General features: G+C 43.7%; 1 protein-coding gene across 1 annotated transcript in view; it reads right to left on the reverse strand.

Moving 5' to 3' along the window:
- Positions 1-27,066, reverse strand: part of LOC145401115 (uncharacterized) — a 273,880-nt gene that overhangs the window by 228,682 nt on the left and 18,132 nt on the right. The window contains exons 6-7 of the mRNA XM_080273486.1: positions 9,264-9,334; positions 8,476-8,674 (exon numbers count right to left, since the gene is read on the reverse strand). Coding sequence (XP_080129612.1) covers positions 8,476-8,674; positions 9,264-9,334 — 270 coding nt within the window. The remainder of the gene's footprint in view (positions 1-8,475; positions 8,675-9,263; positions 9,335-27,066) is intronic.

A 27,066-nucleotide genomic window follows, 5' to 3' on the forward strand; every position in this document is an offset into this window, starting at 1 on the left:
GGAGGGAAGGAAGGATGTGTAGGGAGAATATATAGGCTTGTCCTTAGATAGCACTCCACTAGCAACTCACAGGGCGTTATTGTATGAGCTGCGGGGGAGGGTCAGGCTGCTGGTGTGGGTGTGGGTGTGGGAGTAGGAAATGAACAGATGATGCCAGGGTAAAGGTTGATTTCCACCCTATATGAAGCAGGGAAGGTGGAAAAAGATGCGTAACAGTGATGGAGGAATAGGGATAAAAAAAGGAGAAATGCACTGAGGGATCCAAAAGAGACAGATTGCAGGCTTCACCTCCCACGTCTCGGCACTGCAGGTTATGATTACGGCTGAATATCCCTGACATCCGTCCCGGGGTCTCCAGGACATGAATATATGAAAGCAAAATGCCACTATACTCTTTTCACCTTGACCTGGCTGAGATTTTCGTTCTTTGATGCTCAGTGACAAAATAGAACAACACTACGGCGCTACATCCTTTCCCTAGCATTTCTTAGTGACTATCATCAAAATCCAGTGTTAATCTATTATTGCAACTCAGTATTCATGATGGAGAGATGGCAATTTTAGGCAGAGTTGTAGCAAAATGAGCATGGTTTCCCCTGTGCCCAATGTAGTTCTTACCTAAAAGTGAAATAAGGACCTGGATGTAGAAGGAATGTTGCGTTTCTTTATCTGGGGGACTGTTTGAGTGTTTTCCTTGTCAGTCTCGCTTGTATGTGTTTGTGATTATTCCCTACACACTAATGCCGCCCTCTCATGTTGGGTTACGCCCCGACACTTGTATTTCGGTAAAATTCAGTCCTTCACCACCTAGTTATTCCCTAGCCCCCTCCTTCCTTCTGACTCGGTAGGAAGCCTCACTACATTTAGGGGTTCTCCTAAGTCAAGTCATACCTCTGCAGACAATTTATTATGGAGATTAGGACCTTCTGTGAGGGGGTTCATATGGTTAGACTAGAAACACCAGACATTATTGTTGAACCTGTGGCACTACTCTCATCTGAAACGTGAACCCGGTGAACTGCAGCCTTAATTTGCCCTTCACCTGCAGTCCACCACATTTTTTGGGGGGGATGAAGAAGAGGTTGAGTGATGTTTGTATAGTCAGGCAGATGAGCCAGCCGGTTATATCAGTGCCACCACATGAAGGGCCCCTCTCCGACACCAAAGCATTTATTAACACAGATAAGAGCAGAAGCAGGCACGAAATCAGTCCTCCAAACAGACATTCCGGGCAGGTAGACAAGGCCATTAAGGGTGAAGTGTCCTTGCTAACGAGTCTGTCCCACTAATTACCAACGCAGCAGCACCAACGAGCCAACTGCCCTTGGATAATTAACTAGGCCTTTAACGAGGGGTAACTGACGCCTTAGCTGGACGTAGGATTGACTGGGGAATTTCATATTTAACTTCATTTGACTTCACTTCCTTTGAGTTCATTTGAATTCATCGGTTTACACTTTATTTGAATGACTAGACTTGTATGACATCATGTGACTTCCCAAACTTTTCCCTTGACATCACTAGACATCATTTAACGTATCTGACTTCATCTGACAACCTGCCTTCATTTGACTTCCTTACCTTCCTTCGTCTTCATTTCTCATCTGATTTCATGATCTAAATTCCATGACAAAATTCTCACCTGACTTCACATGACTAAACTTCAGGAGGAAAATTTTACCTGATTATATATGGCGAAATTCCACTTGACTTCACCTAATCCTCTGACCTGACTTCACGTGACTTCAACTTACCTGAATTTCTGCGATTCGTTTCACCTGACTTCACGATTTAATTTACCTCTCTCTCTCTCTCTCTCTCTCTCTCTCTCTATTAGTCACCTCCAATCCCTTGCCATTCACTGTCAGTCCTTATTCACCTCAATCACAATTTCATCTAGCTGAGCCTCATTCACTTTGTTTAGTCTCATTAATTCTAGTTCTCCACTCATTCAGTCATTCACCTATTCATCCACCCGCCTATTAACCCAATATTCACCTTCTTATTCACCATGGTTACTCATGCATTCATTCACCCTAGTTATTCACCCAGCCATTCACTCAGTCATTCACCCCAGTCACTGCCTCGTTTTATACTCCTTTATACACCCATCATTCACCCTAAGTTACCTGGTTCATTAATTTATTCATTCACCTCTGCCATTCACCTCTTATTCATCGTAAGCACTTAGGTCACGTACCCCATCCACCACCTCGTCTCCCCCAACGCATTTAAGTGATCGCCTCATTTCCATCACTCATTTCGTTCACATTTCTCGCAACTAATGTAAAGTCATCTCCTCCATTGCCTCAAGTCTCCACCTCCTGCCTTAAAAATATATCAATAATTCGCTTCATTTACCAGCTAAGAATCTTCACCTCCGCAGCCCATTCGTGCCTCCATTTATTTACTTATTTATATATTTTTTTACCCAATTATAGAATCGCATTTTGAGTGGCTTGGGAAGAGTCGAAGCACTTTTTCCTTAGCAATTTATCTGGCACATAATACCCTAACATCCACTAGTATGAGATGTAAATGGCATACAGAATAATGATTGGGTTTAATATTAAAAAAAAATCGCTAAACAAGAAGTGCGAAAATGCCTCCTATGCCACTTAAAACACGACCATAACGTCTTCAAATTAATACTCTCACGTTCTCAGTCGCTTCATGTCCTCCACCTTTTCGGTCAATTTCCCTCTTTCGGCCACATCTCGTCCCCGCTTCGCCGAATTCACCTTCCTTCCTCCCTCGCTAATTTCTCGACACTCTCCTTTTTGACTTCCACTTTATCAAAAATTTTCTTAACTCTCACCAAATTCCCTTATAACTTTTTGAATATCGATGGCGTTTTAATATTTTATTCTCTCTCTCTCTCTCTCTCTCTCTCTCTCTCTCTCTCTCTCTCTCTCTCTCTCTCTCCTTAATCGCCACCCACTCACCTCCATTCATATCGTTTTCCTTTAATGTGAACATCTATTTATTCATTCATTCATGGTTTAATGCAATACACACACACACACACACACACACACACAGGTCTCCAGTAACAAACAATATTCTACCCACACTCGACTCTCCACACACACACACACACACACAGGTCTCCAGTAACAAACAATATTCTACCCACACTCGACTCTCCACACACACACACACACACACACACACACACGTTTCATTAACTTTTCCCCACCCCTCTCTCTCTCTCTCTCTCTCTCTCTCTCAGTGAAGGAAAGTTTCAGAGGTTAGAAAGTTTCAAGCCATATCAGGGAGGCAAAGACTTCGACGGAGTGGCAAGCTTTCTCAGTGGAGTAACAAAGAGAAGTTCATGAGAGAGAGAGAGAGAGAGAGAGAGAGAGAGAGAGAGAGAGAGAGAGAGAGAGAGAGAGATTTCAATAGCCTTCGCACTTGTCATGTCAGTCTGGATTAGTATGTGGGTTGAGAGAGAATTAGGAGTCTTTAGGTCTCTCTCTCTCTCTCTCTCTCTCTCTCTCTCTCAAACCAGACTTTCTACTTCCTGTCCTTGTTCTTTAAAGTTATCTTCGCCATTACGTAACTCTCTCTCTCTCTCTCTCTCTCTCTCTCTCTCTCTCTCTTTCTCAAACCTGGCTTCCCATTTCCCAACCTGTTCCAGACTCTAACTTTCTGCTTTGCTACCTAACTTCTACCCTGCCTTTTCGACTTCCTCCCTCCCACCCTCTTTCCTTCCTTCATCCACTCCCTCTTCCTTCTCATTTCCCACGTATTCCCTTTTCTTTGTAATTTTCTCTATATTTGTATTTTCTTTCTGCTTTACTATAGGTCTCAGTTTCCTAATTATTTTCTTTTACCTTCTGCTTTCTCTCTGTTCCTTCTAATCTTCCCCTCTTCCTTCTCTCATTACTTCCTCGTCCCTCTTCTGCTTCACTTTCCTCCTTTCCATTTGCTTCCCCTCCCTCATTCTTTTGTCTATCCTCTTATCCTGTATTCCTCTATTTAATTTTCACACATACGTTCATTCTCTCAATCATTTCTTTCTTCAGTGACGTAGGTTACATACTGAATATGTATAACGTCTGCTTTGAGTCTTTTAAATAAACATGTATTCATATATTTTCCGCCAGACAATCATAATACTTTTTCTGACTTTTTCCTGCCGGGTATTGTAGTGGAGGGAGTGGTGGGCGGGGGAGAGTCTTTATCTTCTGTATTCGATTTTTTTTTTTTTTTGCGAAATCAGTTTAATCCCAACTGATAACCTCTCCCCCCTCTCTCTCTCTCTCTCTCTCTCTCTCTCTAGGCTATCCCTCCTTCCTACCCTCTTTCCTGCCCTCCTCCCTCCTTCCCCTCTTCCTCCCAATCTTTCCCTCCACCTTCCTGCCCTCCTGCCCTCCTCCTCCGTCCTACCTTTCCTCCCTCCTTCATTCCTTCTCGCCTTCCAGCCTTCTCTTCTTCCTTCCTTCCTTTTCTTCGTAGTCCTTTCTACTCCTTATGCGTCTTTCTCCTTTTCTCACACCTCTCCCTCCCTGCTCACCTTACATCTTACTTTTCTCTCCCTCCTTCCGTCTTAGCCTTCCCTGTTACCTTGCTCCTTACCTCCATCCCCCCCTCCTTCCCCAATCTCTCTCTCCTTTCCTGCCTCACTTCCCTCCAATCCTCTCCCCTCCATTTGGTTCTCTCCGCTTGACTTCCTCTCTCTCTCTCTCTCTCTCTCTCTCTCTCTCTCTCTCTCTCTCTCTCTCTCTCTCTCTCTCTCTCTCTCATTTTTAAACTCCTGTAATTAGAGAGTATGACTACATGGTAAGGATCTTAAGGTCTGTGACGTCTGTGTGCTCTCTCTCTCTCTCTCTCTCTCTCTCTCTCTCTCTCTCTCTCTCTCTCTCTCTCTCTCTCCAGACACTGAACAGTTAAACGAACATACATATACATTCACAGGTACGCACATACATGAATGCTTGCATACAGTACATGCAAAAATACATACAGCAATTCACACACACACACACACACACACACATTTTCTCCACTCGCATCCCACTCAGTTAAACATCGACACTGACAAATACCATAAAAGTTTCTCTCTCTCTCTCTCTCTCTCTCTCTCTCTCTCTCTCTCTCTCTCTCTCTCTCTCTCTCTCTCTCTCTCTCTCTCATAAACCAGCACACAACCACAACCCACTCAATATAACTCCAAGTCCGATGAATAAAATGTCTGGATTTAGGGAGCTCGGGAAATTGGCTTACCTAATTCCAGCTCCTCTCTCTCTCTCTCTCTCTCTCTCTCTCTCATCCTGTCGCATTCCCTTTCTTTCCTTCCCTTCCTCCTTCCTTATTCACTTTAACTCTTCTTTTTTACTTCCTAGCTCTTCTTCTCTTGGTCATTTTAATATCTCCTCTGTCCTTCCTTTCTCATTCTATTTTATTACTCTTTTTCCCTCTTCTGAAACCCCTCTTTTCTCCCTCATTTATTTATCTTTTCATCAGATAAAATCCATCGTCTTCACCTCCATCCTTCCCTTCCTCATTTCTTCCCCTCTTTCTCAACTCTCCGTTCTCATCTTCCAAACTCCTTCTCTTCCTCTTTCTCCCTTCTTCACTCCATCTTCCCTCCCTCTTATCTTCTGTCCTTCCTTCCTTCCTTCTCCCCTACGAACTTTCCTTCCCTCCTCCTTCCTTCCCTCTCTCCTACCTCCTTCCCATCCTACCTCCTTCCTTCCTACCTTCCCCCAGCTCACACGGTATCGGAAGCGGATAAGATATGGAGGTGTAGGTCTGATTGCAGCTGTATTATTAGCAACTGCTCAAGGGGGAAGGGCAGGCTGGAGCAACAAGCCTGGGGTAGAGTTTTAATCAATAGTTTTTTTTTTCCTACTTTCATTTTTCTACTGATCAATTTTCCTCATAATATATTCTAAGCATTTTACTGTAATCTCCCTCTCTCTCTCTCTCTTATAAGTGTGTACTGCTGACCTAAATTCACCAACTTCTTCAATGGCGTCTTATTCTACCTTATATTTAACTTCAGACACTTTTCTTGAGCTCAGAGGACTTGGCTGTGGCTTTCATTAATCCCTTCGCTATATAGTTCCCTCTTAAGCTGCAAGAATGAAGGAAAAACTACATATCTCGCGCTGAAGGGGTGATGAGAAAGAAAAGGAGAGGGGGGGGGGTTAAGACGCAGTTCAGAAATACAGCAAAATGTTTACTGAATTGACAGCTTGACGGTCTGACCCCAATGCTGTTTTTCCGATATACATTTTTACGTTTTCTTTGTCCTTTCCTCTTTTAATTACATCGAGGCTTTCGATGGCTTGAATGAGGAGTGATTGTGCGCGCGTGTGAGTGTTTTTTTTTTCCTACAGGCGTCTCTCTCTCTCTCTCTCTCTCTCTCTCTCTCTCTCTCTCTCTCTCTCACTCTCGTAGTCATATATCTAATTGCCTCTGTTTTTAACGTCGAGATGTAATAAGCGATTAACACTAGAATACGATGCTAGTCATGAGGAAGTGCTATAAATTGGCTGTACTTATATTTGTGTTGTATTTGGCCCTCGAGTTGGAATATTAGATGCATATGGACAAAAATCTCTGCTGGTTTGAAAGAATGAACTTTATAACACTGGAGTGAAGATGATGATGATGATGATGATGATGATGATGATGATGATGATGATTAAAGATGACAGAATGGAAATATGTAATGAATGCACGTGCTGGAACCTGACGATTGCATACATTAATTGTTTTCCTTGATTTCTGGATAATACACATCTTATTTATTATACTGCCAATTTGGTCTGGATTATCATCATTATCATCATCATCATCATCATCACCATCATCATAACCTTCACTCCAGTGTTATAAAGTTCAGCCCGTTACATATATGCAATTTTTTTTTCTGATGTAACTCTGTGTGGGCAGTATAAGATTATATGTAACATACAAGAGGATATTAAAATGATACTAAAATGATATATGGGAAAAGTATGGACAAGAAAGAAGCCGTATGAGTCTGCTTTGGCAACGCTAATGCAGATCAATATGCAGGTGAAGTGAAACCCATGCATCTACACAACTGAGAAAACCCGAAGAGCAGAACACACAACGGGAAGCTCAAACATAGAGGGAGGCTACACAAAAGTATTGGGGAATGGCAAGGGAGAGCAGTGAAGGGGAAACAGTGAAAGGGTGCATCCACTTTGAAGAGCAAGTAGGGAAGGATAGCAAGAGAGTCCATTGAAGAACCGGGCAGTTAGGAATCAAAGGTCTGATGGGGTGAAAACAAAAGGACTATTGTGTCACTGCAGATGTAGTACCCATGTTTTGGTCGACTGCAATCCTTTGGCCACATTTTTTTTTACAGTAACCTAGAAGAAAACAACAGATCTGGGCAAGAAAGTCAAGAATTATTATCTTTTGCTGAACTCTACTCCAAGAACCATCAAACCTGACCTGTCCATTCTAAACTGGGATTATGTTTCCCTATCCCCGTATATTCTCTCCTCTCCCTCCCTTCCCTCTCACATTCTCCCTTTCCTTCCATACTACATCCACCCTCGTCTTTTCTTCCTCCCATCCTCTCCTTTCCCTCCTTCCTTCCTTCCTTCCTATCTTCCCTCTGTATCTCTTATTTCCATCCACTTCTCCGTTTCCATTTATTTCCTCTTTGTTTCTTTTCTTCTTATTTTTTCCTCTCCTCTTCATCCACATTGTGTTTTTCTTCACGTCTCATCCACCCTCTCCTCTCCCTTCTTCCTTCCTATCTCCTCTCCAACTCTTTCTTCTTCATATACTCTTCCTCCATCTCATCTTCTTGTTCATTATCTCCCTTTTCATTGCATTCCATAATCCTCTCCCCCCCTCCCTCCCACCCTTTCCTCTCCTCTTCTCCCTTCCTTTATAGCCTAATCTTCTTCCCCTGCCATTTCCCTCCCTCTTCGTTTTCCTTCACTCTTCTCTTCTCCCATCTCTCATCCCTATCAACCACAATGAATAATTAATACCCTCTTCGACCTCTTTTATCTCCCTGTATTTATATTCGCTGGTGTCAACGTTTAAGTCAGCAGTAGGATTTGGTAGCCTCTAGGCCGGTTGGAAGGTTAAGAGTGACACCCCAGTCTCAAAAAGCTATAAGGGATGTGCATGGAAGGACAGGATATGGTCTCCGAATATTATAACTGATTTTATAGGAACATTCAGAGATTTTAAGGCTAACTCACAACTGTTCCGGTTTTTTCGGAGGATTTTTGAGCTAATGTGTGGGATTTAAAGCTATATTTAAATACGCTACTGTTAAAAGGGAGGGTTTACGACCTACTTCGTACCTTGGGGGACCTATGCCTACGGGTACATGATGGCCTACTCTTGTAATGTGGAAGGTTTTTGTGTACTAGGTAGGTATATTAAAAGTAACAAAATAATAATAATAATAATAACAATAACGAAAAGAAAACGATAAACCAAGAGAAACCGTTCAAGGGGGTACTTTACCATTGCTGTCGCTGGGATGGGAAGGTGAGAAGGGGTCGGTGGTGACTGGCTCCTCCGAGGTGGTGGATCGGTTGAGGTGGGACTTGCGTTTGTGGCTCTTGTCCCGGCCTTCACCCCCACCACCACGCCCTCCACGCCGCCCTCCTCGACCGTCACTACCGCTCAGGGCAGAGTCGCCGGAGTCAACGCGACCTTCAGCCTGTGGTGGAATGGGAGTTAGATGTACGTTTCTTATCACACACACACACACACACACACACACACGGCCCATCAATAATCATACTGGTTTAGTGCACCATAAAACAGATCCAGGCCACAGTTCAACCCACTCCACATCACCCTCAAAGCACCACTGCCATAAAGCCAAATAAAATGCATCTTTTTGAGTTTCCCCCTCACGAATGCCATAAAAAACGGATCTCTCTAAGTTTCAGGCCACATCGTCATAGCCAATACGCTTCCTCTTCTTTTCTTATTTATATTCTTACCTAACACTATCTTCCCTTGACTTTCCATAATCCTGTTTTATTCAATATTATCCTATGCAAATTTCATCTTTATTCATGTTTCCTTCTCTTGTTTATTTATTTCAAAATCAGTGAAGTTACTGTCTTAGTTATGGTCAAATCATCACGTCCTATCGTAGAGAGAGAGAGAGAGAGAGAGAGAGAGACAGAGACAGAGAGAGAGAGAGAGAGTTCTGATCACTACCGTTAAACTAGAAAAAAAAATTTAAGTGATAATGAATAATAATAAAAAAACAAAAAACAACAAAATCCAAGTCTTACCTGGTCGTTTAGCCTCTTGAGTGGCGGAAGGTCTTGGCCAGCCTCACCCCTACCTCGCTCACCAACGCTGTCTGTAAGAAGGAGAAGATCAAGGCTTAGATTATTGCCTGCATAAAGAGGAGGGATTTTAAGCTCTTTCAATTTTATTCTTGCGATATCTCGACGATTTTGCCCACCTTAGGATACACCACTTGAACGGGAGGGGTTAAATACAGCCTTCCCTAACCCTTCCGTAATTCGGGGCTCTTCTAAGCTACATAAAATCGCCTGGTAGCAAGGAAAAGAAATTACATGATACTTCTTTACGGTGAAGAAGGCAGATATTTTTTCTTTTCTTTCGCTTGCTAACTGGTAATTATCCCTTAAGACTGAGCCCTAACAGTCGAAATTCCATCCAGGTCCCCAAATGTGCCACTGTGTGAATTGGGACGGCGGTGGAAGGCTTGAACATAAAGAACGATTACCTTGAACCAAGAAAAAGGTAACACGAAGCCTCTCACCTACACCTACTCACTCAGCACCTCTGTAATCTCCCTTCCTGGCACTCGCTCTGAATAATAATGAATCTGATGCTGGTTTTATTCTCTATGGAAGGTAGAGAGAAGACGCTACATATTTAGGTTAGGGTTTCTCTCGTCTCGTCTACTCTCTCTCTCTCTCTCTCTCTCTCTCTCTCTCTCTCTCTCTCTCTCTCTCTCTCTCTCTCAGTCTATACCCTTTTCCCTCTCCTTTCTCTTTCACTCAGGCCCTCCCATTGTTCGTCCTCCCCTCTCTCCATCTTTTCCTCTGCACACACACACACACACACTCTCTCTCTCTCTCTCTCTCTCTCTCACTCTCACACACACACACACACACACACACACACACACACACACACACACACACACACACACACACACACCACAGTATGCTTCACCTTACGCAAACCCCATTCCACCACACCACATACTGCCACACCTTGCAGAAACCTCGCTATTACCACACATCACACTGCCACACCCACACTGCCTCACCTCATTCTATCACTGCCACACCTTATTCTATCACAGTCCACACGTACGCCACACTCACGACACCTAATATAGCCACACCTCACTCATACACATCACACGTCGACACCTAATGGAAAAAATCAAGTATAAAATAAGTAAATAAATGAATAAACCAAAACTAAAATTTCCTTCCTTCTCTGACGCATTAAAAAAGGGATTCAGAAACTTTAAAGCTCAGAATCAGTTGAGAAAATTTGACAACTTCCCGATCCCAATCTTTCCTCTTGGTGAAACTCTAGGGAGCGGGCCAGCCAGGTTTCACTTATTATTCTGCCTGATAAATTTTCTCGTTGGGGTCTGGCTCCACTCCACTCGCTTTTGCTTCCACTCGTTCGGTTTCTGCGGACTCTCAGTCTTCTTTCTTAATTTTGTGTTTGTTACTCTCTCTCTCTCTCTCTCTCTCTCTCTCTCTCTCTCTCTCTCTCTCTCTCTCTCTCTCTCTCTCTCTCTCTCTCATACTTGCAATATTATCTGTATTCTTTCACACCGCTCATCAATTTCCATTCATCAACTTCGTTCACTTTCCCCTGGTTCTCTCAGTATCCTTCTTTCATCCCCCCTTTTATCGCCATTATATTATTTCCCCAACACTTTCCTGTTTGTCCTCCTATTTTCTTTCTTTTTCTCACTTCCATTTTTCCTCAATTTTTATCTGTCCTCTTCTCCTTTCGTCATCTCCCATCCGTTCCTTTTCTTATCTTCACTATCTTCTTTTCCAGTTCATATTCTCCTCCACCTCTTCTCCTCTCCATCCCTTGCTCTACTCTCCTCCTCCTCCTCCTCTTCCTCCTCCTCCAATCCTCCGCCTCTCATCCACCCAATACCGCCATTTTTCACGTCACTGCTTTTGGCTTCTCGTTGCTTCCCTCCCTCCCTCTCTCTTCTCCCTTCACTTTCTCTTCTTTCTTTTATCTCTCATTCACTTCTCTTCCCCTCTTGTTGCCATCCTCTCTCTCTCTCTCTCTCTCTCTCTCTCTCTCTCTCTCTCTCTCTCTCTCTCTCTCTCACCTTCCAATTCCTCCCTAATGATATTTTTAAATGAACTCCCAGCGAAACTTTCCGACCTAATATGAACAATTTGAAGGTCCTGAGCGAAAAGAGGGGACTGACATCAAAGGAGAAAGTACTGTGATAGCATTACTGTGAGCTGAGATAGGGACGAAGATGGATGAGAGGAGAAATTGATGGTTGAAGTAGGAAGATACGGTAAGGACTGGAAGAAAGTGGGTGAGAAAGAGGGAAGTTGGAAAAAGGGAGGGAGGTAGGAAGGGAGGGAGGGAGGTAGGTAGGTAAGCAGTGGGTAAGCAGCAGGTAGGTAGATAGGTAGGCAGATAGGTGTAGAGGTATGAAATGAAGGTAGATAGGTAAGTAGGGTGCAAAGTGAAGATAAGACAGAATAATGGTAAGGAAGAGGTAGGTCGGCACGTAGGTAGGTAAGTAACCTAGACAGAATGAAGCAGAGCAAGAATGAAGGCAAAAGAAAGAGAGGTCGATAGGCAGACAAGTAGTTAGTCAGTAGGTAGGTAAGTAAGTAGGTAGGTAGGCAGGTAGGTTGGATGTAATTATGTAGGTGGGGAGGCTGGGACTCGCGGCAGGTAGGCAATAATGAAGGTGGCTGGATGTGGGTGCGTGAGACAAAATGGAAGAGGAAGGCAGGAAGGTAGGTAAGTAGGTAGATGGGTAAGTAGATCGATATGTAGGTAGGCAGGCAGATAAGAGGTACATGTGTAGATAGAGAGGGTGGTGCTGGGGTAGGTAAGTAGGTAGGTAGGTAAGAAGGGGCGGAAGTAAATAAAGAATAGGTAAGCTGATTAGTCAGCCTGAGTAGAAAGGTAGGGGTGAGGGAGCGACAGGAGGTAGGTTGATAGGTAGGACAGGGGTAGGCAGACAGGTGGATTGGATGTAGGGTAGTGAAGGTAGATGATGAGGAAAGGAAAGGTTGTGGGTAGACAGGCAGACTAGGAGTGCGATGGTGAAGGTGACTGATGAGAGAAGAAAATGACAAAGGCTGACAAGTAAGGTGGATAGGATTTACGTATATGCAAAAGAATACCCTTTAATAAATAACATGAATTATTTATTTGTAGTAATTTATCTTTTTATTATCATTTATTAGCATATATTCTCCAAAGTGTATTGAAATTACTCTGTCATTATTTTTCCTTTGTAAATATTCACAAAAATATGTAGTGAAAGTCTGAGCGAGGTGGGACTTGAGGGCTAGCGTGGAGGAGGCGAAAGGATGCATGATTCTCGTAAAAGTGTATTAAGGAAAGCAGGAGGATAGGAGGAAGAAGACAAGGAGGGGGAGGGAAGGAAGGACGGAAGGAGGAGGAGGAGGAGGAGGAATACAAAGGAAAGCAAACAGCAACAGACCTTATGGTCCTCTCGAGAAGGAGGAGGAGGAGGAGGAGGAAAGAGGGAGAGAAGAGGGCAAAAGAGGAGGAGGAAAGAGAGGAGGGATGAAGAAATGAAAGAACAACAGAAGGGAAAAAAGAAGAAAGTAACAGAGAATAGTAAAGGATGGAAGAAAGGAAGGAAGTGGGAGGAAGGACGAAGAGAGAAGTAAATAAAGAAGGAAGGGAAAGAACGACAGAGGGAAGGAAAAGGAAATGAAAAAGAAAGAAAATAAATAAGAGGAAGGCAGAAAGGAAGGAAGGAAGAAGGGAAGCAAGGAAGATTAGGGAAGGGAGAAAGGAGTAAACGTGGAGGAGGCGAACGGATACCCGATTCTCGTAAAAGTGTATTAAGTAAAGCAGGGGATGTGAGGAGAGAGACGAGGAAGAGGAAGAGAAGGGAAGGAGGGAAGGAAGGAAGGAAGGAAGAAGGAGGGAAGGAGGAGAAGGGGAAGTTAGAAGGAGGAGGTGAACGGATATATTAATCTCTAAGAAGTGTATTATGGAAAGTAGGGGATGCAAGCGGAAAAAGGAGAAAGGCAGGAAGGAAGACGGATTGCAGGAAGGAAGGAAGGAAGGAAGGCAGTTTGAGCGAAGAATCAGGAAAGAGGTAAAGGTGAGACATAAGAGAGGAAGGACAACGGAGGAAAGGATAAGTGACGAGAAAGGAAAAGACGAAGAAATGAGGAGAAAGGGAAGCGAGGACGACCACGGAAAATACGAAAGGAAGGAACAAACAGAAGAGGAGGATAAAAGGAAGAGAAGAATAAGGAAGCAAGGAAGAAAATAGAAGGGAAGGAAGGAGAGAGGATGAGGATAAGGGGGAGGATAAAGAAGCGAAGGAAAGGAGAAGAAAACAAGGACGATGCGAACGGATATACAAAACTCCTTAAAGTGCATTAAGTAAAGCTAGAGAAGGAGGAGGAGGAGGAGGAGGAGGAGGAAGGACGAAATATGACAGGGACAAACAGGTGAAGGAAAGGAGAACTAAATGAAAAAGAATAAGATGCAAAGACGACAGGAAGGAGGGGGGAAGAAAGGAAAAAAAAAGTAACAGAAGAACAGAGGGATGGTGGGGAAAATTGGAAGGAAATGAACCAGATGAATGAAAAGAGGGAAAGAAGAAATTAATGGGTGAATAAAAATGAATGAGCAAAAAAGGCAATGGAAGAAGAGAAGAAAGGAAATGACGAATGTGGGAAAGAAGGAATGTAACAGAAAGAGAAAGAAAAGAAAGCCGGGAAGGATTCTAATACCAATACAGTAGTGAAAAAAAAGGAAGAAGTATAAGCCAGAGGAAAGCTACAAATATTTGGGAGAGAGAGAGAGAGAGAGAGAGAGGTGGAGGGGTCTGTACGCAATATTACACCTTATATCACCAGTAAATAAGAGGGTCAGTGCACCGTTCCTCACCTCGCTTTTGTCCTCTCAAACTTACAACTAAACCTAACTCAGACGTAACTACGCTAAAATAAACGTTATTTGGTCAGTCTTAACGTAAAAAATCCAAGCAAATATAAAAGCTAAAATAAATAAACGTGATTAGGCAAACATTAAATACAAGTAACTAAATCTGACTTATTTAATCAACCTATATTTATCTTCCCACTCCTACATACCTACTTACTAATTACACCTGACCCCATTCTATGCCAATTTGATCATAATATTAAACTAATGGAACTGAAGACCTACTAGTATTAACAGCAGACCTCTCTCTCTCTCTCTCTCTCTCTCTCTCTCTCTCTCTCTCTCTCTCTCTCTCTCTCTCTCTCTCTCTCTCTCTCATTAACCCTAACTCGACCCTCCCATCCCTGCTAATCTCACAAGTTCCTGTCACACAAACTTCCACTACCGCCTCTCATCTGTCTCTCATAATATTGTCTCTCTCACTTTATCTCTCATCTGATCTGTCATGCTGTCATACTATCATCCTATCTCTCATCCAGTCTCTCATTCTTTCTTCCATTTTCCATCACTCAAACTCTTAAGAGCTTATTTCCCATTCAAGACAGAAATACACTACAGTCTCTCAGTCTTTCTCACTCTAACTGCTCATTCTTATCTCTAATTCACTCTAGCCTCAGTCACATTCACTCTAGCCATGTTCACTCTATTATCTACCACTATAGCCTCCTTTCCCAGTCTTTATCACGCTTGTATGTAAGATTATATCCTCTTACGTTTTCTCACAGAAGCACTTCATTCTGTCCCACTCAGTCACTCTACCTTTCACTCTAGTTTCACATCCAGTCTTTCAATATTTCTTGACAGTTATTCACTCTTAGTCTCTCTTATTATATCTCCCTTCTAAATATTTACACCAACTCTTAATCTTATCAGGTGCCCTGCCTTTCACCCTCGCCTCTCTCTATTCTCTCACATTTTTTATTCTAACCTTTTTATCCATAGCCTCCCTTCCTCTCATCCTCGAAGTTCACCTCCAGCCCATTATTATAGCTAATGCAACTTTCCTCCCTACCTCTCCTCCTCATACTCTCTCTCTCTCTCTCTCTCTCTCTCTCTCTCTCTTACCCTACACGGATCATACAGTATGGTCACATCGATTATCTATACGGCCCGGATAAGTCACTTGGTACGAAGTTTTTGAGAGAGAGAGAGAGAGAGAGAGTCTCAATTGATGATAACAGGGAGTTGTGATGAAAGGCAGGTCGTTATAATAGAAGCGTTGATGATGGTAGCGATGAGTTTGGTGACGATGAAGGTGATGATGATGATGGTGGTGATGATGGTGGTGGTCGTGGTGGTGATGATGGTGATGTTAGTGGTGGTGATGATGGTGATGTTAGTGGTGGTAATGGTGATGTCTGTGGTGATGGTGATGCTAGTAGTGGTGGTGATGATGGTGGTTGCTGTGATGGTGATGAATGAAGTGCTCATAAGAGGGATGAGGATGTTGCAGTAGCTCTGATGATGGTAATGATGGTGGTGGTGACAGTGGTATAAATGACGGTGATAATGATATGAATGATGGTGATGACTGAGTGGTGGTGGTACTAGTGATGGTATTGGCTGTAGTGGTGGTGATGGTTATATTCATGGTAATGATGATGGTGCTAATGGCGACTGTGATGAGAGGAAAATTACACCTATATACATGACTCTCTCTCTCTCTCTCTCTCTCTCTCCCTGTTTCTCTCTCTCTCTCTCTCTCTCTCTCTCTCTCTTATATTATTGTAACTATTCTCTCTTTTTGCCTGCTCTTGCCATCAATCTCCATTTCTCTTTGTTTACTGTTTTAATCCTTGAGTCTCTTCTCCCTCTCTCAATGCCTTCCTCTTTATTCCATCCCTGCCCTTCATATGTCTCTCTCTCTCTCTCTCTCTCTCTCTCTCTCTCTCTCTCTCTCTCTCTCTCTCTCTCTCTCTCCTAATGAGTTGTCTCAGAGTGCTAAAAACAGGCCAGAAGTACACAGACTTAAAGAATATCTAACTTGTCCGGGGAAAATGTGTAAAGTGGACGCACACACACACACACACACACACACACACACACACACACACACACACACACAGAATGGTAATAGACAAGAATGGACAGAGTGGAGACAGAGATTGAACAGTTACAGGACATAGGTAAGGGTAGTAGAGAATGGGGGAGATAAGTGGAGAGGGAGTGTCTGAATGGAATGAAAATAATAATGGGTAGAAAGTAGAACAGTAGAGTAAGGGTAGAACTGGAAGAGACTGGAACAGGCGTGGATGGAGGGAGGTAAACACCCCCAAAAATAAAATAAAATAAAAAAAAGAAAAGAAAAAAAGAAAAGTGAAGAATGAGGAGTGATTTGCTAGATAATGGGGTACTGATGATGATGATGATGATGATGATGAAAACAGTGGGGTGTGGAGGCTATGGGATGGGAAAGGGAGTAACGGAACAGGGTGGTGGGTGTGAAACGTGAAAAAAAATGAGTAAGGAAACAAAACAGTATGAAACACGCAAAAGTAGGAAAGGTCAAACGGGGGTAGATGAGGCCAGGCTAAAGCAGGAATATTCAGGACACGGGAGGAATATTCAAAGCAAGGTTAAACAGAGGAGGATTGGGCAGATTAGGGCAGGAGACATCGGTGAAATTTTGGACAGATCAAGACAGATTGTTAGGAAAATTCAAGCCAAGGCAGGAAAATGCTAATCAGGAGAGGAAACACCAGAAAAATTCAGGCTACGGCAGATGAGGAAGCATCAGGAAAATTCATGCCAAAGAAGGACAAGACAGACAAGGTTAGAATACATTAGGAAGATTCTGATAACGAACAAGCCAAGTTGCTTCAGGAATATTAAAGACAAACAAGGCTGGACAGACCAGGATAGCACATCAGAGCAAGGCAGGACAGAACAGAAGCAGAAGAGAACCAGGCAGGGATAATCAGGAAAATTCATAGCGGGAAAAAACACCAAACCACCGTCCGAGGCTCACCAACAAGCGACCTTTAAGTTATGTGCGGGTCAGTGCAACCAGCCACTCATTTGCATCCACTAAACAGCTTACCTGATATTGCACACCTAAATTAATTACCGTGTGCACCTGGCGGGGTGGGAAGGGGGATGGATACGAGAGGGAGGGAGAGGAAGGATAAGGGTAGATGATGGGGAGGGACTGAGAGGGAGGGGAAGGGTATAGAGGAGAGGATGGAGAGGGAAGGAAATGGTAGGGGAGGAGAGGCAGGGCCAGGAAGAGTAGGGAGTGCAAGTGAGAGGGAGGGGGAGAGGATGAGAAGGGTTGTGGGAAAGGAAAAGAGAAGTGAAGGGAGGAGGAGAGAGGAGGAGAAGAAAGGAGAGGAAAGGACAGGTGAAAGGGGAAGACAGGTCATGGTGAGAGGAGGAGAGAGGGGAGGAGGGGAGAGAAAGAGAGGTGAGGAGGTGAGAGGAGAGGAGGAAAAGAGACGGAGGGGAGGAGAGGGAAGCTGGGTATTGGCCATGGGAGGTGGGGGGTCGCTTTAATCGCAAATAATGTGGGTGTAGGATTAATGAACGAGCGTGTAGAGAAAACGAAATGGAGGTTGAGGGTGAGGCTGAGGTTGAGGGCGAGGTTGAGGTTGGCAGCGAGGTTGAGGCTGAAGTGGAGGCTGAAGCTCTATCATGAATACAAGATGGCTGACCTGACCAGCCTCATAGGACAGAAGTCGAAATAGGATCCTCAGAGTGTCATTTGGAGAGAGAGAGAGAGAGAGAGAGAGAGAGATTTATAACACCCTTGGGGGAAAAAATATTGCACACGACATTTTCTCTTTCCAAACTTCAGCCAATTATATTTTTATTAGGAGCTCTCACTCTCAATCACTCACCCACTCACCCACGCACTCATTCACTCATCCACGCACTAACGCACTCATTCACTCACTCACCGTATCCAACAACGCTGCGACACAGTATCTTCACCATGACGGCTGCGACAGGGAGTTCCCAGAGTTTAGCAGTTTGATGAGGGCCCTCGCGACACACGGACAGACAGACACCTCTTGCAATTCTTCCTTTTACGATAGTCCAAGAGCCCCCTTTCCTTTGACGATAATCAGAGTGCCTATCTTTTCTTGCTGTTCCTCTTCCTTTTCCTAGCCGCCGACAGCCCTTTCTTTCCTTCTTTGTCCCTCTTTCCAATCTCCTTTTTCTTTTTACGCAGATCCAAGAGGTTCTTCTTTTTCCGTCTTCCTCCTTTTGTTACTTTCCGAGAACCCTATCCGTTTCTTCCTTCTTAGCCCCCTCTTTACTTTTAATACAATGCTTCGATCGCCTTCCTTGCTTCTTCTTTAATCTTCCACGACACATAGAGGGCTTTCTTCTCCCACTCTTATTCCACTTGACTCAAACCCAGAGCTCTCCTCTCCTCTTCTCGCTTCACCACTTCTCTGTTTTTCTTCCCTTCCTATTTTACCCTTTCTCCCTTCTCTTTTTCCCTCCGGGATCACTTCCTCCTCTTCCTCTTCCTTCTCCTCCTTTTCCCTCTCCTGGCGGGACTCCACCTGGCTACCGATCAATTCCCGGCGGCCTCCCCTCCTCAAGCACCACCTCATCACCGTCGCCTGCCTATAAAATCCGTCCCTCTTCGTCTGGATTTAGTCTCGGGTAGGTATGACTAGTTTGAGTTTCATGGCAGTTTTTTATATTTATTTATCTCTTTTAGTGTTCAGTTTTTTTGTCTATAAAAAATTCTGAATCATATGGTTAAATAAAAAAACTGCTATTTTTTTTTAATACTTCGGTTTTCAGTCTTCATGTATCCGTAGATGTTTTGTTTTTCTTTCTTAAGTGTCATGCTTCTGTAAAATTTGTGTTTGTGATTTATACTTTTTCCTTCCCAACTGGACTGGTTTACGGTTCAGTTTTCATGCCATTCAGTTTGGGTGCGTGTGTTCATTATCTCATTCGCTTGTATTCAAAACTGTGGGAGTAAATTCATTTTTGGTATGGCGCTGACATAATCTCTGGTCTGTGGTGAATTTACTTCATGCGTGCTGTTTGCCTGCTTGGCCAACTCGTTCAAGTGTCTCCAGTTATCATCAGTTATCATCAAATCATTTTACCTTTGTTCTGGTTAGAAATTTTCTGGTACAATGAAAATGAAAGGAAAACGTCCCAGGAACTTCAGCTCTTACATGATAAAACCCTGAATCTCGCAAGAACCTCTCGTATGGAAGGAGCCAATGGACGCTCTAACTTGCTCCTCTAATTCGTAACATTTCTCCTAATCTGAATAAATTTGTCGGGAAGTAGCAAGAATAAGCTAAAAAAAAAAAAAGTGCACATACAGGTCTAACCCGAGAGGGTAGAACTTTGGTAGTAGTTGTAGCAGATGTAAATCATGGATGAATCAGTGCCCCTACGGGAAATACAGCTTTGGTATTTTAATCGAGTAAAAACTGATGATATTACAACGCAGAGAGAACCACAAGTAGTCAAAATAATATTACCCCTGCTATTACCCCACCTTCACCATTCTACCACGAGCACTGGTTGGCTATGAGGATTGTAAGAACGAGATTGCTGGTATTTCAGTGGGCTAATGAAATGCTCCAGCTCTGAGGCGATTTGCGTTCTTTTCAGTATTTGGATTTCGATGTGAGAATGGCTTGTGTGTGTGTGGTAATGTTTTGAGAGAGAGAGAGAGAGAGAGAGAGAGAGTGTGTGTGTGTGTGTGTGTGTGTGTGTGTGTGTGTGTGTGTGTGTGTGTGTGTGTGTGTGTGTGTGTGTGTGTGTGTGTTCTGCAGTGAATGTGGGGTGTAGCTGTGTGGGTGGATGCGTGAATGGGGTTGAGTGTGCTTGAGAGAATGCGAGTGACTGAATCTGAATGTGAAAAGGGGTGAGAGAGAGAGAGAGAGAGAGAGAGAGAGCTGTGAGTGTTAGTGAAGCAGCCTGAGTGAGTGAATTATGACTGACTGCATTTCAGTAAGTTAGTGAGCGACTGAAAACAGAGGATATCGGTTGAACTAAAGTGAGTGAGTGAGTGAGTGAGTGAGTGAGTGAGTGAGTGAGTGGGTTGGTGAGTAAGTAAGGTGGTGAGTGAGTGAGTGAATGATGAATGATGTTGGCTGTGTAATAACATGTAAACAAAGAAGAACTAAATGATGAATAAGAGTATGATTATGAATAAGTATGAATGAGTATGAGTGAGTGAGTATGTATGACTCAGTAACATTATATGGGTAAAGTGGTAATAGCTGAGTGAATGAAAGTGACTGTGTCATAAAGAGAAAGTGATCGAAGGAGGAAGAGTAAGAGAGTGAGCAAATAGAACTTGTGAAAATGAATGAGTGTATGAGTGAGTAATGAGTGAGGACAGGGTGGACCAACAAGTGTGTGAGAATCTAGGTGATCAATACGTGTGTGTGTGTGTGTGTGTGTGTGTGTGTGTGTGTGTGTGTGTGTGTGTGTGTGTGTGTGTGTGTGTGTGTGTGTGTGTGTGTGTGTGTGTGTGTGTGTTTCTGACTACCAGGAAGAAAGGATCACCCTGCCTCACCCTTCCATACTCACTCCCTCTCATTCACTCTGCCTCACTCACCCTGCCTCACACACTCTGCCTCACCCACCATGCCTCACCCAGTCAATTCTCACTCGGCTTCCTAAAACACACCCTGCCTCTCATACCCTCATAGTCACCCTTCCTCAAAATTTTTCCCACACACCCCTTTTCCCTCACATTCACCCTATCTCACACTTACCCTAACTCACCCCCTCCCTCACACTAAGCCACTCTTACTCACGTTTTTCCTAATTTAACCTTGACTCTCTCTCTCTCTCTCTCTCTCTCTCTCTCTCTCTCTCTCTCTCTCTCTCTCACACACACACACACACACACACACACACACACACACACAACAAACCACTCTACACTCCTCCCAACTCACTCCCTCTGACCCAAGAAAACTCGATATTTTTTTTCCCATAATCAACAAGGGCAATTTTCTCCTTCGTACTGGAATGTCAACTATGCTTTTTTCGTGTTAGTATTCTTAGTGGCGTGACAGCAGTACTTATGTATGGCTGGAATGGAGAGAGAGAGAGAGAGAGAGAGAGAGAGAGAGAGGGAGAGACAGACAGACAGACAGACAGACAGACACACAGACAGACAGAGACTTCTATTTTGTGACCAGTGTTTGAGTGCGAATCAGTGTGTATTTTGTGAACCAATATGTGTGTGTGTGTGTGTGTGTGTGTGTGTGTGTGTGTGTGTGTGTGTGTGTGTGTGTGTGTGTGTGTGTGTGTGTGTGTGTGTGTGTGTGTGTGTGTGTGTGTGTGTGTGTGTGTGTGTGTGTGTGTGTGTGTGTGTGTGTGTGAATCACCTGCGTTTCTGGAATTGTGTGTAGTTTGTTATGCATAGTTTCTCTTGTGGTGCGTCTTTCTTCTTACCATATTTTCGTGGTTTTCTCTGCCATCATGGAATTTTGTGTGTGTGTGTGTGTGTGTGTGTGTGTGTGTGTGTGTGTGTGTGTGTGTGTGTGTGTGTGTGTGTGTGTGTGTGTGTTTTGGGGGGGAAGAGGTCTACTGTCTTTGTTTGTAATCTATTCTTTTCTATAATTATGCCTTTATTGTTCTCCTTTCCCTTTTCAGTCCTAATAATGTTTGTTCTGCTATAAGTCCTTCGCCTGAATTGTCTTGGTTTCCTTTGTTCAGCGAGTTTCATCTATTATTTCCTCATTGTCTTTGTCTTCCTATCTGTTCTCCTGAATGTCCGTCTGGTATGTCTTTATCTCTTGTTATTTGTTTTCTTTGTCTCCACCTAGTCTTTGTTTGGCCTGTGTACTCCTGTCTGGTTCTATTTTCCCAGTCTGTATTTTTGTCTGTCTGTATCTACTTATGGCTCTTTATTCCCCCCTACCCATAACATGACTGCTTTTCTCTCTCTCTCTCTCTCTCTCTCTCTTATATTATTGTATCTATTCTCCCTTTTTGCATGCTCTTGCCGTCAATCTCCATTTCTCTTTGTTTAATTTTAATCTCTGACTCTCTTCCCCCTCTCTCATTGCTTTCCTCTTTATGCCATCCCTGCCTTCATATGTCTGCTCTCTCTCTCTCTCTCTCTCTCTCTCTCTCTCTCTCTCTCTCTCTCTCTCCATCAGGCCCATCCACCTAAAGCTACAACATTCTTCCAATCCCAATCAGCAATTACATCCAGTCTGACTACGGCAAAAAATACCATTCACTTTAATACCACTCGCTTAACAGATGGGACTCAATGCCTCTAGCCGATTGAATGGTTTTAAATATATTAGCATGTGATTTTTTTTATTATTATTGGTTATTCTCGTTATCTGCGGGTGATTTTTTTTTTATTCAGCTTAAGGGTCACCTCGTCCAGTGAATCTTTCTAAAATGATGTACGAAATTAATTTATTGTCTCGCTTGCGTTGTTAATCCTTTAGTCTCCATCACAAATACATCCTAATCTTGTCTAACATCTCATTGTGAATCTCTGACAGACCACAAATCCTCTTCCTAATAATTCTCTAACTTGGATCATCTTTCTCACTAGCAGATTCCCTACCGTGTTTCCTTATCAGACTTTCTACAATCATATGAACTGTGGAAATATTCAATAATCCTGTAACTTTTTGGTTACCTTACATTAACCTCCTTCGTTGACAAGTATCCTTCTTACCTTGTCTCTTGTTTTAATTTGCCTTCTTAAGCCTAAATTCCTCGTCTAATCTCTCTTCTCTAATCTACTCTTATTCATATCCAACCTACAAATCCTTCTCCACTTTTTTACCTCTACGCTTCTAATATCAAACCCTTTAATTCACCTCTAACGAAATCTTATCATCTTTCTTCCCTAACATACTCCTCTTCTCTTTTAATATACCCATCTTCATTAAGTTACTCTTACTGCCTTTCTCTAATCAATCAACCGAACAGCCCTTAGTCCACCCAATCAGTTTAATGTCTTCGTGCAAAAAGGGACTCAGTGCTTCCAGTTTGACCCTAATATCAAGCGATTAACTCAACTCCCTCAATACCTTTAATGTCCCCAGTTTAAGGCAATTGTACTCGTTTTCGCCCACCCGTTGTTCTCATCTGTTGTTTTCGTATTAGTTTCCCTGCATAAAAGAATTGGCTGCTTAGTTACTGCCGTTGCGAAAAGTAATGAACACTGATACCAATTAACAATGATTCTAATTAACAGCGATACTAATTAGCAGTGATACTAATTGCACTATGCATGCTCATTTTCCCTTATCTCGTGCACATTCTTTGTCTGCACTTTTATATTTCTTCATTTCGTCATATGACAACTTCTAAAACTGCCAGATTTTCTTCCAATACATCTGGCACTTGCTTCCCTATTTTCGTGCCATGTAATGAAGGAGATACTGAAGGCAAAATCTTTAACCTCCAAGTCTCTCCAAAGCCGAGTAAGATCGTGTAGTAAAAGTATGGATAATGATCATATTCAAATTAGGAGAGACTAGGAACTGGAAAAGTTAGATAGTCTCCATTACCCCACATGAGATAATTCCGAGATAGTATAAAGTTCTGTGGAGGTACTACGAATATCCTTGAAAAAAAAGACCGTATTAAAGCGAACGAATGTTTTATGTATTGTTCTTCCTAATTACAGAAGATCATAGCAAAGCAATACCCTGTTGTGAGTGCGAAAATGATGGCTAAATCACTTAATAAAATCGTGTGGTAGTAGTAGAATTATAGTGAATGTGTTATTATTGAAAGAGTTACTGCAGTTATATTTCGTCCGTATTTTTTTTTTTATTCTGTTCGTTCTACAATCAGACGATTTTATTCAGCTTAACACATTTTTCGAAGTAAAGGATGTTAGATATACCGTTCTTTGCCCCCTTTCACTACTAGCAATGTTGCCTGTGCTCAATAAAACCGTCTGGAAGCAGCAATAATACCCCCCAAAAGGACGTCATCGAATTATAGTTTACCACCGCTATAATTCGTCACTGCTATCGCCCAGTCGTCATCGCCGTCATCAATGTTATTCATCATTCCATCAGGCACCCGTCACACAAGCCTCATCCTAATTCTCTCTCTCTCTCTCTCTCTCTCTCTCTCTCTCTCTCTCTTTGTTTTGTTTACTATGCATACTCATTTTGCCTTATCTTTATTCTCCCATCCTTCTTACTCCCTCTCTTATCCATCCTGACTCACCCTGTACACTCAAAATGCCTCACATCAGTCAATCACCCACCCTGTATCATTCCTCCTGTCTCATATCCACGCCTCTCTAAATCTGCTTCACAATCCAACAACTCTTCCTCAAAGTCTCTATCTAACCTTCCTTACTTCATTCTACTGCCTTCTGCTCATTCATCTCCCCCTACATTCACTCTTCCTCACTCCCTCATAAGTCTCTCATTCCCTACCTCCTCCATTCTACTTCACTCATCCTGCCTCACACTCCCTCACTCATTCACATAGTCCCTATTTCAGTCCATTCATTTCTTATTCATCCCGCCTTGCCCTTTCTGCCTCTCTCATTTATTTTCATTCGCTCTGCCTTACCCTGCCTTACATACTGTTCCTCACCCTTCCTCAAAGCTTTTTTCATTCTTTTGTCTCACCTTTTCTCATCCACTCTGACGCAACCTGCACATCTGTTACTCTACCTCACTCTGCCTCACCCGCTCTGTCTCGTCCCCTGCCTCACTCACTCTGTCTCGTCCCCTGCCTCACTTGTTCTGTCTTGTCCCGTCTCACTCATTCTGTCTCGTCCCCTGCCTCACTCACTCTGTCTCGTCCCCTGCCTCACTCACTCTGTCTCGTCCCGTCTCACTCATTCTGTCTCGTCCCCTGCCTCACTCACTCTGCCTCACCTGTCTCATTCTCCCGTCAGCAGAATTACAGGCCAATTAGCCAAACTCATTCACCTGACACAAGTAATCGGTGTCCCCCATTTTCACTGTCACTCACCGCCCATTCATCCACATAACACTCTCCCATGTACCCGGATTATTCTGTCGCTCGGCTTTATCTATCCGTCTGACTAAATTGCTAATATTCCCTTTATTTCATGATCATTCTTTGTCTATCTACTTCCCGTATTTTTTTGTCCTCCTTTACTGGTACCGTCAGCCTTCATATTTTACCAGTCTAAATAATCTGGGACTAATATTCGGCCTTCCTATCCACCTCATGTCACTGAAACAATTTGTCTCTCAATTCGTCTATCGCCCGTCACCTCATCCGTCTATGTCCGGTCAGTCATCCACCTGTCACTTGCTTAATTACTCTCATCCATTCGTCTATATATTCCATGAAGGGATTACATTGCCTTCCACAGGTCTACTCAGTTTCTCGTCACTCGAATAGCTCTGCCATCCACTCATCCAGTCCCTCATCCGTCGCTAATCCACCCATCATCCGTCATCCTACCCGTCTATACCTCGTCAATTATCACCCAGAACACCCCCAAAAGAAGACTTAGAGGACCAGGTTTCAGTGACTATCAAAACTGGCCACTGTTAGTCACATTATCGTCTATCTGATGTCAGTTAAAACACCCAACTATCCATCCGTCTATTATTCTGCCACTGGTACCCTCATCCACTCGTCATCCGTCATCTCACCTGTCCACACCCCCATGACCCAACCACCTCAAAAACATCTAAAGGGTCAAATTTTCTTAAATATTAAACTCCCGCTACCCATCTAATCCACTCGCTGTCAACGAAATGAGCCGTCTCCCACTCTTTGTCACTGGGACTGTCATTCACCCGTCACTTTCCCACATACACGCCCTGTCAGTCATCACACCACCTCTGAAACACAACTTCCAAAAGGCTAAGTTTCGCTGGCTATCAAACTCGGGGAGCTCCTCGTTTCTGCTCTTCCTTCCTATGTCGGCCAACACGGACACAAACACACGCGGGCTGGAACCAGTGTCAAGGGGTCTGATCTCGGTTTTCCAGGGCACAGAAATCGCGGACGAAGGCACAGACGGAGGCACGAGAGGCTTCAGGAGGCACAGACGGAGGTGGGGCTCTGCCGGACCTGGACTTGTGAAAAAGGCACAGATTGGACACGAAACAGGAGGGGGTCATCCGGTACGCCCCGAGGTTCTGGCAGGACTGAGCTGACTGCCTTCTCTTTCGCTCTCCCTGGCTCTCCCTCCCTCCCTCCCCTCTCTCACTCTCTTCCTCCCTCTCTCCCCTTGGCTCTCTCTATCTCTCCTTCTCTCTCTCCCTCCCTCCTACTCCCTGGCTCTCTCTCCAGGCTAGGTCTCTTTCAGTCTGTCTATCAGTATTCTCTTTCCTTCCCCTCCCTTTCAGCCTTTCCATCTTCTCTTCGGTCCAATCTAATCCTCTCACTGTTTCTGTCTGTCTGTCTGTCTGTCTGTCTCTCTGTCTCTGTCTCTCTCTCTCTCTCTCTCTCTCTCTCTCTCTCTCTCTCTCTCTCGACCTACCTCACCAGTGTCCTTTCTCTCCCTCTCTCTCACTCTCCCTGCCCCCCTTTCCCTCTCACTCCCTTCCCCCTCTTTCACTCTCTCCCTCCTCCACGCAAGCGGCTCTCACAGCCCACGCTCTTCTGTGCCGCCTCTCTCTCTCTCTCTCTCTCTCTCTCTCTCTCTCGTCTCCCCATCCACACACCACTCTTTCCTACCCATTTTCGTTCACATCACCTTTTATCCCTTTCTCTCTCTCTCTCTCTCTCTCTCTCTCTCTCTCTCTCTCTCTCTCTCTCTCTCTCAAAGCACCTCCGCCTGGCATATGCGTTCATAAGAAGAGCTGAAGTGTGGTGTGGATGTGAAGACGTGTGGGAAGAAGGTCATGAAAGATTACTGCTAGGGAGTTCGATTAGAGAGAGAGAGAGAGAGAGAGAGAGAGAGAGAAAGAGAGAGAGAGAGAGAGAGAGAGAGAGAGAGAGAGAGTGATA

The sequence above is a fragment of the Coenobita brevimanus genome, chromosome 54, assembly GCF_032717465.1.
Source record: "Coenobita brevimanus isolate Jiangsu-jjx chromosome 54, ASM3271746v2, whole genome shotgun sequence".
NCBI classification, from domain to species: Eukaryota; Metazoa; Arthropoda; class Malacostraca; order Decapoda; family Coenobitidae; genus Coenobita; species Coenobita brevimanus.